The sequence below is a fragment of the Carica papaya genome, chromosome 3 (assembly GCF_054855325.1).
Source record: "Carica papaya isolate Zhongbai chromosome 3, ASM5485532v1, whole genome shotgun sequence".
In the NCBI taxonomy this organism is placed as follows: domain Eukaryota; kingdom Viridiplantae; phylum Streptophyta; class Magnoliopsida; order Brassicales; family Caricaceae; genus Carica; species Carica papaya.
The window spans coordinates 7,000,835-7,013,213 of record NC_142311.1 but is presented as its reverse complement, the minus strand read 5'-3'; the positions used below and the strand labels follow the sequence as shown (position 1 = coordinate 7,013,213).

Sequence of the window (12,379 nt, the reverse complement as noted above, 5' to 3'; positions counted from 1 at the left end):
TATAAGTTAATATATTAGTTTGTCTCATGTTTATAATAATTTAAGATTTTCTATATAATTTATTTATAAATTTATAGTTACATCAATTTAAAATTTATGAAATTAAACTCATATAAAATAATACAAATAAATTAAATCAAATTGATTTTTATTATCCTTTAATAAAATTTATATTTTTATTATTAAATTATCATAAATTTATAAATGAATTTTACATGATTGCATTTAGGTAGACCAAATCATAAATCAATAAATACTTAAAACTCCTTTAGATTTGGAGAGTTATTTTGATGTCTAACCCATCACATGTATTAATGACATAATTATTTCATTACCCAATGGATTTATTGAAGTCTTTTATTTGATGGAATGCAATAATAAATTTACATAATTAATTTACAAAACATATATAATGGTCAATGGTCGGTCAACAATTTTGCTTTTTGCTTTTTTTTTTTTTACTATTTAATTATCGCTCGTTCTTAATAAAATTACAGCAAAAGAAAATTATTCATTTATGAGTATGATTAGTGGATAATCAGTCAAATCATAAAATAATAATTATATTATTTAAAGTACATTGTTAGTAAATTTTAATATTATAAACATAAAAATGATAGAATCTCATTATTTCCGTACACTAATTTTACTTTAACTATTTGTACACATAATATAATTTCATAATTTTTTTATAATTATATAAAAATATATAACAATAAAAAATTTTCAAATAAAAATATAAAAAATTTCTCATATATTAGTTTGTAGTGAATTACTATGTTCAATAAGGTGTGAAGAGAAAGATATGTAGTAAAAAATTTACGTAATCCATAATCATAGAAATTCTAGTTAATTAAAAATTAATTTATATAATAACATGATCATATTTATACTTAAAAATTATTTAGTAAATAATTTATAATTAAATAAAAAATAAATTCAAATTTCGTATTTAAAAAGTTTTAATAAATAGTTGTTATATATTATTCTACCAAACAAATAAATTGCTATTATCAATATTGTCAAATTAGTTTTATTTTAGCATATTTTAAAAAATTATTTATTATGCAATATTAACTAACTAAAAATTAAAATTTATTTTTATATTTAAAAAATTTAAACAAATAATAATTGTATATATAATTAAATTGAATATACAGATAATTGATATATATATAAGAGTTTTCTTGTTTTATTATTAAAAAATATATGGTGCATAATTTTTAATTAATTAAAAATTAAATTATATTTTAACGATAAAAGAATAATTATTATGTAATTACTATATCAAATATAAAAATATTTCAAAAAAGAAGAATCTACATCTTAATTTCTATTTTATTTTAAATATAAAATAGAATTTTCCATTTTTGGTAATTTTTTAAAATTTGTATGTTTATTTTTTATATTTACCCAACTAAATTAGTTATTTATTTATTTTTTTAGAAAATTTATTTATTATTGAACAAATATTTTAATTAATAAGCATTTGAAACTTCCTCTTCAATTTAACCAATTTAAAAATGGTTGTTGGCGTTTGATAAGAAATCTCAACAAAATTCAAACCGACCGCGTTCGAACGCCTCGCTTTTAATTTTCTCGTTTCCTCCATTTCAAGGTAATCCGTCTTCTTTAATTAAAGAAAAGGTAATCCCTCTCATTCACTCTTTCAAAAATTAAAATTAAAAAAATGCCTAAATTTAGGCTAAATGAATGACTGAATATATAAAGTAATACAACCCTCTCTCTCTCTCTCCCTGCGAAATTCCAGCGTCGATTTCGTTTGTCCGATCTCCTTCTCCCCCAATTTTATCGCTCACTCCCTTCCCTCATTTCTTCCTTTTCGCATTTTTTTCTTTTTGATTTTTAATTGATCAATCAGATCTTGATTTAGGGTTAGGGTTTCTCTTTCGCTGGGGGAATGGGACAGCAATCGTTGATCTACAGCTTTGTGGCTCGGGGAACGGTGGTTCTGGCAGAGTACACGGAATTCACCGGGAATTTTACCAGCATCGCTTCTCAATGCCTCCAGAAGCTCCCCGCTTCCAATAACAAGTTCACCTATAATTGTGATGGTCATACCTTCAATTACCTCGTCGAAAATGGCTTCAGTATGTCATCTTTCCATGTTTTTGTATAAGCATTTGTGTACCTGCATATGATTTTCTTTGTGTCTGCATGTTTTTTGTACATGGTACATTGAAACACTGATCCAGATCTCTATTATCCACATATTTTTGTTGTTTTCTTGATCTTACTGTTGGTTCTAATTAGATCAAGTTCGTTAACCGATGTAATTGCGTTGGGAGTTCGAATCTTTTTGGTTTAACAGTGGGGAATGCTTGATAAGTATGAGTCGCAGCATTGATTGTGTTGCGTTGGGTTGGTCCTGATCGCCGTTGGTCGGAATAGAAAATATCACCCGTAGTGTAGATCGCATTTTTTCACTCCAATATGTACTGTTTTGGATCTAAGAGGAAAATGTTCCTTGTCCTTTTTCTTCCCTTGTTTGAAAAATGTTCTCTGTCCTTTCTTTTTTTCTTTTTCCCTAACAGACGAAGCTCCTTGTTTGTATCTAAACTGCTATTTGGATGATGTGTATACGGATTGTGGAGGAAAAAGGAAAAAGGAATGGTTTACGATTCCCTTTTTCAAAATTCTATGTTGTGCTTATAAGGAACGGTAAATGATTAATTGGCTAAGTTGTGATCTATTGATCCGTACATGGATCAACTTGTAAACTGAAGATATTGTGTTGATTGTTTTATTTTTGCTGCAATCAGTAGGCAGATATGACGGATTGTGTTAATCCAGGAGATTATTCGGTATCAGTTTCCAGTAAAATGTGTGAGAAACATGCAGATGAGAATTGAGGAGGGTGGACCAAACACGTACTATCTGCTTGCTGCTGAAAAAGTAAAGGAAAAAGGATATCCTTAAAAGATCTAGATTTTAGCTATATCCTGCTGCAGAGACCAAACTATAAATGTGCTTGTGGCATCATTTTTTATGTGATAGTTTTAGTTATTAATAATTGATTTTAATTTTATATTTATTGGAAAAAAATGTAGAAAAGGAATCCTTGGCATAGCAAAGACCGGCGTAATGAAAACAGATATGAAGTAGTACTCAAGGTTATTTTATAATCACACGAGTGTTTCTTTCCATATCATTATAATGTGCTATTTATAACCTTACAAGGCAGTAGGATATAGTTATAATTTTACGAAGTATTAGATAATGCAAAAAACATTAGAAAGTACACACGGTATAATACAGATTATCTATAAGAGTGTATTTATCTCATAAATAGGATGATTCATCTATGAATTTGCACTATCATAATCATATTTTATAATTTGGTTAAGCAAAATTGTTATATATTTTTTTGACATTAATATATTATTTCCTTGGCCATGTCCTTCTCTATATCCAGCCAAGTATAGAGTTCCTTCTTTTACGGGTTTGAATTTGTTGGAAAGTTGACAAAATTGCTTGTCAAATAAAGAGAACCACTCATTACTAACTTTTAGATATCAGTTCTGAGTCTAGAACGTATTTAGACATCATTTTAGTTCTGCATTGTAAGATGGATCAATTGGAGAATTTAGCATGTAGAAGTGCCTAAAGATAGGATGCGCTCGCCTCTATCATATTTTATTGATTTAAAGGAGTAATCGAGGAGGATTCTACTCTGAATCTCTATTATGCCATTACTTTTTGACAGATAAACCATGTTTAGTGTTGATAATTATTCTTGCTGAATAATCATAGCTTCTAGATCTATCAGGTGGTAAGTAGTTAAAATCTCTTGATTGTTGAACCTTTATGTGATTTGTTGCTTGCTTGTAATTGGATTTATAAGTATTGCTTGCTTTGTCTCAAAAAAAAAAAAAACTTGCTAAAGTATTTTGGTTATTTGTTTTATTAGTTATAAAAGGTGTATTTAAGTTGTGAAGTTCAAATCTAAATACTAAGACAATTGCATGTTATCTCTTTATTTGCAGCCTACTGCGTTGTTGCAGTTGAGTCTGCTGGGAGGCAAATTCCAATTGCCTTTTTGGAAAGAGTTAAGGAGGACTTTAACAAGAGATATGGTGGAGGGAAAGCCGCAACTGCCGTTGCTAACGGGTTGAACAAAGAGTTTGGGTACTGGCACTAACTCTTTAACAGTTTGATGTTTGATTTTCTTTAACGAATGTGGATAACTCTTCCATCTATGTTGTAGACCCAAGTTGAAGGAGCATATGCAATATTGTGTGGATCATCCTGAAGAGATCAGCAAGCTTGCCAAAGTGAAAGCTCAGGTTTCTGAAGTTAAGGGTGTTATGATGGAAAATATCGAGAAGGTAAGGAGGCCCTGTGGTTTTCTCCACCATTTCTATAGCTTCCAAGTGAATGTAACTTTCTTCAAACATGTGAAACTGTGAACTATACAATGTAAATTTTTGCGGTGATATTTCTAGTAGAATATTTATTGTGAAATTCATATTTCATGTAGGTTCTTGATCGTGGTGAAAAGATCGAGCTACTGGTGGATAAAACTGAGAACCTTCGCTCCCAGGTTAGTCTAGCTCAAAAAAGAAGCTTAATGAAAATTGGATCTGGATGTAGTGGCTTTTGCTTTCACCCAGGGAAAGTTATTCATCTTTCCAGGGTTTTGGGTGTGGTTTTCTTGCAGTTGCCTACAATTAGGCATATTGTTCTTGATAATTCGATTGGGAAAGAAGGGGGTTGGCTCAACCTTTGTTATTTCTTTTATAATTCTTCTATGCATGTACTCCTTTTCCGTTTTTAATAATGTACTTTGATACATTCAATTTATAATCAACTGCAGGCACAAGATTTTAGGACACAGGGAACAAAGATGAGAAGGAAGATGTGGATTCAGAATATGAAGATAAAATTGATTGTTTTGGGTATCATCATTGCGTTGATTCTTATAATTGTGTTGTCAGTTTGCCATGGCTTTAAGTGTTGATTATGTTGGATATTTCTCCATGGAGACTGCACTCACCACTATATGGAGTGGATTTCATGGTAAGATCGGTTTGCCTTTTATGAAGATCCACATTGCTATCTCTTTTTCTCTGGAGTCATTTATGTTTCAGCCAATGCCTTTCTCCTCTGCTAGCATCTGAAGGTGGGAGAGGTTTTTGTATTTTGGATTTGCTGTATAGGTTATATGGTTGAACTTCCTTAGTAGATATATATATTTTCCTGTTTCGTATCATGGATCTTGTTTAAGAATTAAGATGTATTGCGTACTTGAATGCTTACGAATTAGGTTGTGAAGTGGGATTATTACACCTACCTTTTTTGTCATTTACTTTCATATCCTCTCTCTATTGTGAATTAGATTACTTTCGTGACCTACCTTTTTTTGTCATGGCTGTATAAGTCATTTGCTTGAACCTTCCAAGTAGATATACTTGGAAGCGTACAGATTAGGAGTTTGTGGGGTGGGATTATTGTCACCTGCCCGTTGTCATTTACTCACAGAACAAAATGGTTAAGTTTGTACTTTTTCCGGTCATTCAATTTTGTGATATATAATTTCCATTGAGTTTTTTTGTGGTAGTTGGAACTATCTCGAAATCGCCTTCCCTGCGTGTGAATGAGGTCTTTTTGTGTTTTTGTGATCTGAAAATTACAATAACTTGTGTATTTAAATTTAAGAGTGAAGTACAGCTTCACTCAGTTTGTGTAGTCTTTTTTGAGTTTAGTGTATTGTGTTTTAGTTTTTGTCATTTAAAATAAAAGTTTTAATCTTCTTGATGCATTTGCATTTGATTTCTATGTAGGATCCTACAAACTGACAATTAAGAGTTCAAAAAATTAGAAAGTAATTGTGTAAATAACAAATGATTTTCGTGTAATGATAATGAGTCTAATTACAAAGTATTAGTTGTTAAAGAATTGCAGAGGTTTATAAAGAATTAACCACAAATGAAGTTGTAAGCTTTTAGTTTAATGATACGATGATGAATATTCAAATTTGAATCAATTGATAATTTCAATTGAGTTTTAATAAGACAGTTTATTCAGTTCATATAGTATCTTTTACCATTTTTGTTTTTACCAAACAATGATAGCTTTAAAATTTTCTACGGTAGTGACTGTAAAGAACTAGAAGTGTACTTATTTTTGTCTAAACTGAACAAGTTGAGTCAAATATCGGTTCACCAGCTGGATTAATTTCGTAGTGCGTCAAATATCGGATAAAAAATATTCAATGTTAGCTAATAGCATCATCCTTATCGATGAAATTGACTATTGTTTTGTTCTGTTATTGATTTTTTTTATAAATTAAAATATCATATTAACATATTTGTGTGACCACGTGAAAAAAATATTTGATTGTGATAAAAATATATGATTTTAATATGTGCATTTATTTTAACATCTATTTTTATGTTAAATTACTTAATGATAAGACAAACTCATTTTATGTCAAATATAATTAAAGATTATTTTTAAATATTTACTTTAGAAATATGTTTTGTAATTAAAATGCATAATTTAAGAATGGCATACTGAGATAAATTTATCCGAACATAGTTAAGATATTATTTTTAGATATTTAATTTACTAATAAATTAAATAAATAAAACTCATAATTTAATAAAATAAGAATATCATACAAAAACTAATTTATCAAATAACAAAATTTTCCTTATAATACATAAATTGTCATTTAACTTTTTTCAAGAAGTACTCAGAATGTTAACTTTTGTTCTAAATTTTTACTATTTTTTTTTTTTTTAAAAAAATCTTGTTCGGTGTAAGTTTCTGATATTCTGAAGCTACATCTAGAAATAATCAACTTTATAATTTTATGTGCAAATCTGTGCAGATACTAGAATAAAAAGGAGTAAGTTGTTTATTTTTTACAAATTATTTTTACAGTATTTTGTACGAGACTTTTATATTTTAAATATATTTTTATTATTTTGACTTTTATATTTTAAATATATTTTTACTATTTCGTCAATAAAATAAAACAACAGTATATAACTTGTAAAATCATCTATGAAATAAAATATTAACAAAAAATACAATTTTTGAAAGAGCAATAGATCGTATTCAAGCTTGTAAAGGGCAATTTCAGTCTTCAGAAAATTTTTTATACAACATTGACCTGAATAAAGAATACGATCCTAATTTCTACAGATTTTATAATAACCACGCAACTTCAGTCTTCAGAGAACTTTTTATACAACATTACCAAGAAGAAAGAATTCGATCCTAATTTTTACAGATTTTATAATAACCACACAATATTATATGGTACAAAAGGAATGATGAGGTCAGCATGCTAACTGATCTCTAAATGGAGAAATTTCCTCAAAGATGGGAAGTCTCCTTAATCTATAAGGCGTCATTTGGTTCATCAGCTGATCAAGTCCCTCCAAGAAAGCATCTTCTAAATTTAATCCTGTTGCAGTATTAGATATCGGACTGGTATTTAACGGCTCGAGTTCTTGTATCATGTCTTCAATGCGGCTTCTCAACTTTGGGTCATCAGATCCCGAAAACTTGTTCTGTAATACATCTTCAAGAATCAAGCGTGCTTCATCATGACATGCTTGTTTCATCAGGCACATGCACAAGTTGCAGGCTTTGTTGGCATCGGGGTCAATCATTTGAGCTTTACGATAGACCACTTCTGCTGCCGAATACTTCCCTTGCTGCATATATGCCCATCCCAAGTTCCCCTGTGTTACATATCTTTATTATGTCAGTTGCAGCTCAAAAGGACGGCATTGATGAAGAAAAATATTTCTGAATAACTCCATGTTAAATTAAATAATTGGAAGAAATGACAAAAGGAAAAGAACCCAGACGAAAATGTTAAAAATTTAAAGTTCCTTATCTACAATAATAAAACTTTAGCCAAAATTCCAAGAAAGTAGCAGCAGCAGTAACACATAATCTGTGCTAAGACTACCAGAAAATGGAACTGGCATGAAACATAACTTAGGAATAGATATGGGGATAAAACTCTTGCTAGGGAGAAGAACATTTGTGTAACTAACAGATAATAAAATATAACTGTCAGCAAATGAAACAATGTTTGGAAAACAAAAAGTCTTTTTTCGTGGAACATCCTAGAGAAATTTCCAGTGGAACTGGTATATGACATTCAAAATTCTGTCAATTTGATTATTTAAACTACATTCTTTTAGTTCCACCAGAAATTTTGTATAACTTAATTTATCATCTTCTAATATAATTTTCATAATTCTCCTACTTTAACTAGGTATGAATTTCTAAATAAATTCCAAAAAATAATTCATTCTTTCACAGCCTAATTTAGAGTTCATTCTAGTGACCGTACCAGTATCCTGGAGGTTTCTTTTTGAACAGTGACTTGGAACTTCCTTCCATGAGATCGTGCTGTCTTTGTCGGTTTTCCATTAAAGGCCTCCCCTTGACAAATCATCAAAATTTTTTGTTTCAATAGCTCTATCTGCTCCTCTACTCTCCCACATTTCTGTCAAACTTTTCAAGGTTATCAACAAGACACTAGAACAGAACAAGATAATGAAGGCAGGCAGAAATTTCCTTCTTTAACATGTTCTGAAAATATGATGCACTGACAATGAACAATAATTTATTTTTAACGGCATGTGCAAAATTGATATTTTGTCAATGAATTAGGTTGTTTTCTTTTTACAGAAAGAACACTGAATTTGACAAACCAATTCACTGTTGTTTTTGCAAGACAGAGGGTAGGAAATCAGCCCCTACATTTTCGTATCCATTTGTTTTCCAAAGATTAGAAAAAATAACATATCAAAAAATAAAAATCGGATATCTAAACCCGTAACTAGTTTGAAAACTATTACCTTCTGCATTAACCTATTTCAGCCAATAAAAGATTGCATTCTGTATCGGAGAAAAAAGAAGGTTACGCTTCTCTTAAAAGTTCTAAATGGAAATCAAAATTTTGATTAGCAAAAATCTGCAAAAGCATGAAATTATATGTAAAAGTACCTTCGCAACTTCTTAAAATTTTTCAACCCACAACATTCATGTCATAGATGTGCTCAAAATATTATAGTATAACACATAATCACAATTGTCTTCCATTGGAAGTCTATTATGAAATTTTACGAGGTTCTTGCATGGAAGAAATAGACAGACAAAGAGGAAAAACAAGAGACTAATCTCAAAACTGTGAAGATGCAAGTTTATGCTATTATTCAAATGCGATGTACTTTTAACTTTTTCTGGATAAAACATGAGATTTACTTATAAGTTTGAATGATTTATCCTGAACGTATTCATAGTATAAGTACCTTGTACAAATCAATGAGAACATTATCTAGTGATTCCTGTGCCTGCTTGGAACAGCGATCCCTGAAAGACTTTATAGCTTCTATCGCTTCTTCTGCTCTATCTTGTTGTTTCATTACTACTGCCATGTCTTTAAGGGCACTATCTACTCTATCTCCAGCATTTATTGCTTTCCAGAAAAAAACTATTGCTGCTTCTGGGTCCTTCTGAACCAACTGCAGTTGCATAAAGAATGCATATCATAAGTAGACCTTGAAAGAAGTCTTAGTATGAGAAAGTTATTACTACAAGTAGAGGTTAACAAATTTAGGTAGCAAAATGGAAAACGTAACTAGCATCTACAGCACTAAAAAAAATCATTTTGGTTCCAAAGTCTGTGGGAAAATGCACAATTAAAAAAAATCATTCAGAAATATCTTTTTTCAAGAAATTATGGAGTTAATAGACGAATCAAATAGAGGTATAATTTGTAGACAAGTCCAGTTCATCTAATCTGTTCCCTGCTAAGTTTAAATAATATTATAGCTTTTAAACCGTAAAATAGCTCCACCCTATGGGTACTGTGTCGCCTCATAGCTTGTCCTACCGATCTAGAAAAAGGTTCCCTTTCAGATTTAGTAAGACATCAGATCTATTCAAAACTCGTCAGGCAACTCATATTAATGGAATGGTTCGACAATTTAGAGAAGATGCAAATTGATTTCATTTGACCCGATAGAAAGGGCTTACAGAAAAGCTGTGTAATAAGCATCAAGGACAAGGTAAACGTTAAAAATGGGAAAGCTACTGCAACTAAAAATCCCAAAACAGGAAAGTAAATGATACCGTCAATCAATATCAGTTTACGACACAGATCTCTCCAGAAAATAAAAATTACATGATCTGATTGGAATTGAAGCTTTCCTAGGCAAAGAAAAAACAGTAGCCCATATGCAATTAGCAGCTACCAGATACTCTAATCACCCGTTTATTTTGATTGAATTCTTATTTATTTATTATTCAATTACAGAATAATGAGAAAGGAACGACATTGAATCAAACTAAATAATGGCAGTGTTTCAGTAAAGTACAGCAATAACTAAAATCTGAAAAAGAAAGAACGCTTATTTCCTTGAAAACAATTCGAAAAAAATAAAAAGTGATATCACAAACAAACAGTAATTGGGGTATGTTTATACATATATATATACCGACAGATCAGTGTTTTCTTTTACATGAATATTACTTCACAAGAGAATTTATACGTGTCTGTTGGAAAACATGTTCATGAATTAGAAACAACAAATCCTTTGATGTGTTAACAAACCATAAAAAAAACAAAAATGCAGGCTCCAAGTATTTCTGATCAAGAAAATTCTCCAGAACAACAAAGAAACGAGTCATAAATTCAGAAAATGAATCAAACATATAGAAATCTTGACTTTTGTAATTCAAACGAAAACAACTAAATAGATCACTTAATACAATATCATCCGGACCTATATAATGTAAGTATATATGCATTATACGCATATGTATATGTACCTGGACATGCTTAGCTCGAACATATGGGCTATCACCGTGAGGAAGCTTGTGAACGACATGGAAAGGAGGCTCTTGCTTCTCTCCTTTTCTATGGCTCATCTCGATCTCTTCCTCTCTCTTAATCAAACTCCTGCAATGATTCTGTCTCTATAAATTCCCACAGTTTCTTTCTCCCTCTCCTTGTTAGCGTGCGTATATATGACGAGCTTCAAATGGGAGAGAACAATGGTCAAGATATGTAAAACGATGTTGAAACTTGGAAGAAGAATGAACTTTGACGCTATTCCGTCTACATTCATTCGTAATCCAGTTTCCCCATTAGGATTTCCCCTACGCGCCCTCGATGACTGTTTGCGTTTAGAAACCTTACCTCCTGTTGCCACGTACGAGTCGCACGTGCTTACTTTTTAAAATCCTATTTTTCAATGGGTCAATGCTTTACCTTCTCCTTTTCTTAAGTTTCCCAACTAAAAGTGAAAATACATTTTTTTCTACGTCATATTATTTAAATTCTTATTTTAAAGGAAAATAATTCATTTATTCTAACCACACTTTTATCTATTTTTTAAAAACTAAAATTTTAATTATTTTTAATAGAAACTATAACATAATAAATTATTTAATATAGTATAATAATTTAAGGTATATTTTGATACAATTAAAAATATAAAATACAATTATATAAATGTGCAAAAATATTTTTTGATATTATTCCTAAATAATAGATGTATTGTGGAAGTGGCAATAATTGATCCTATCTTTCTAATAAAATTGATATCCTAAATAGTAAATTGCATAATAATTTACTATAATATATTATTTAATTTAATTTTGAAAATTTTTATATAATACAATAACGTTTAACAGTAGATTATGATTTAGCATTAAATATTAAAATTATAGTCATTAAAAATTTAAAAAATATATATTTTCTTTCAATTCTAAATAATTTTTGAAGTGATAAGGTTGTTTTTTTTTTTCTAAAGTTGTACGGTTGTTTATTATAATTAGGCCATTTATTAGTTAAAAAGTAATAGGCTTGACTTCTTAAGAAAAAGAGTAGGATGTATTTTCATTAAGAATTTAAATCAAAAAGAAATTTTTGCCTTAAAAAATTATTGCAGAAAATTATGATGCCAATTTTATAACCAAAGTACCGAGAGAATATTTTTTTAATGAAAAAGTGATGAGCAAATAATTGAGAGAAACAAATTTACTAAAAGTAAAATTTTTTAACCTTTTACCGTAAGGGATAATCAAACTTTGTATAGTATCAATTGAATATTTGTTTTAGTTTCTTATGTGGTTGCTAATGTTGGTGCCCTCAATTGGGAATTTGTTGGAATTAATAAGGTAAGAAGAATTTTTGGATTTAATTTATGATAAATCTAATTCACGATTAATCTTATAAAGATGTTAGAGGTAAAATCGAAATTTGGAACTTCCATTAAAATTTTATGCAATTTATAATTTTTAATTATCTATTGCTAAATGAAAAATGTAGAAAATAATATATATTTAGTGATCACCAATGCACATGATGTCATACATA

At 29.6% G+C, this 12,379-nt stretch overlaps 2 protein-coding genes across 3 annotated transcripts; one reads left to right on the top strand and one right to left on the bottom strand.

Annotated features, from left to right (window-relative positions):
• The first annotated feature begins 1,481 nt into the window (after positions 1-1,481).
• Positions 1,482-5,313, top strand: VAMP726 (vesicle-associated membrane protein 726). Of its 2 annotated transcripts, none has more exons than XM_022041304.2 (6): positions 1,482-1,618; positions 1,895-2,111; positions 4,008-4,149; positions 4,229-4,349; positions 4,502-4,564; positions 4,838-5,313. In XM_022041304.2, the coding sequence occupies exons 2-6, from the start codon at positions 1,922-1,924 to the stop codon at positions 4,979-4,981; spliced, it is 660 nt and encodes a 219-aa protein (XP_021896996.1). In that variant the 5' UTR covers positions 1,482-1,618; positions 1,895-1,921; the 3' UTR covers positions 4,982-5,313. The 2 variants fall into 2 exon arrangements, with proteins under 2 accessions (XP_021896996.1, XP_021896997.1); XM_022041305.2 differs by lacking the exon at positions 1,482-1,618 and adding an exon at positions 1,625-1,647 and having other exon boundaries at positions 4,838-5,127.
• A 1,800-nt stretch (positions 5,314-7,113) lies between these two features.
• On the bottom strand, positions 7,114-11,063 carry LOC110813921 (Tetratricopeptide repeat (TPR)-like superfamily protein). The gene is made up of 4 exons (XM_022041202.2): positions 10,828-11,063; positions 9,306-9,518; positions 8,342-8,497; positions 7,114-7,718 (listed from the first exon to the last, which is right to left on the bottom strand). Exons 1-4 carry the CDS (start codon positions 10,924-10,926, stop codon positions 7,311-7,313), a joined length of 876 nt encoding a protein of 291 aa, XP_021896894.2. The 5' UTR covers positions 10,927-11,063; the 3' UTR covers positions 7,114-7,310.
• Between the last annotated feature and the right edge of the window lie 1,316 nt (positions 11,064-12,379).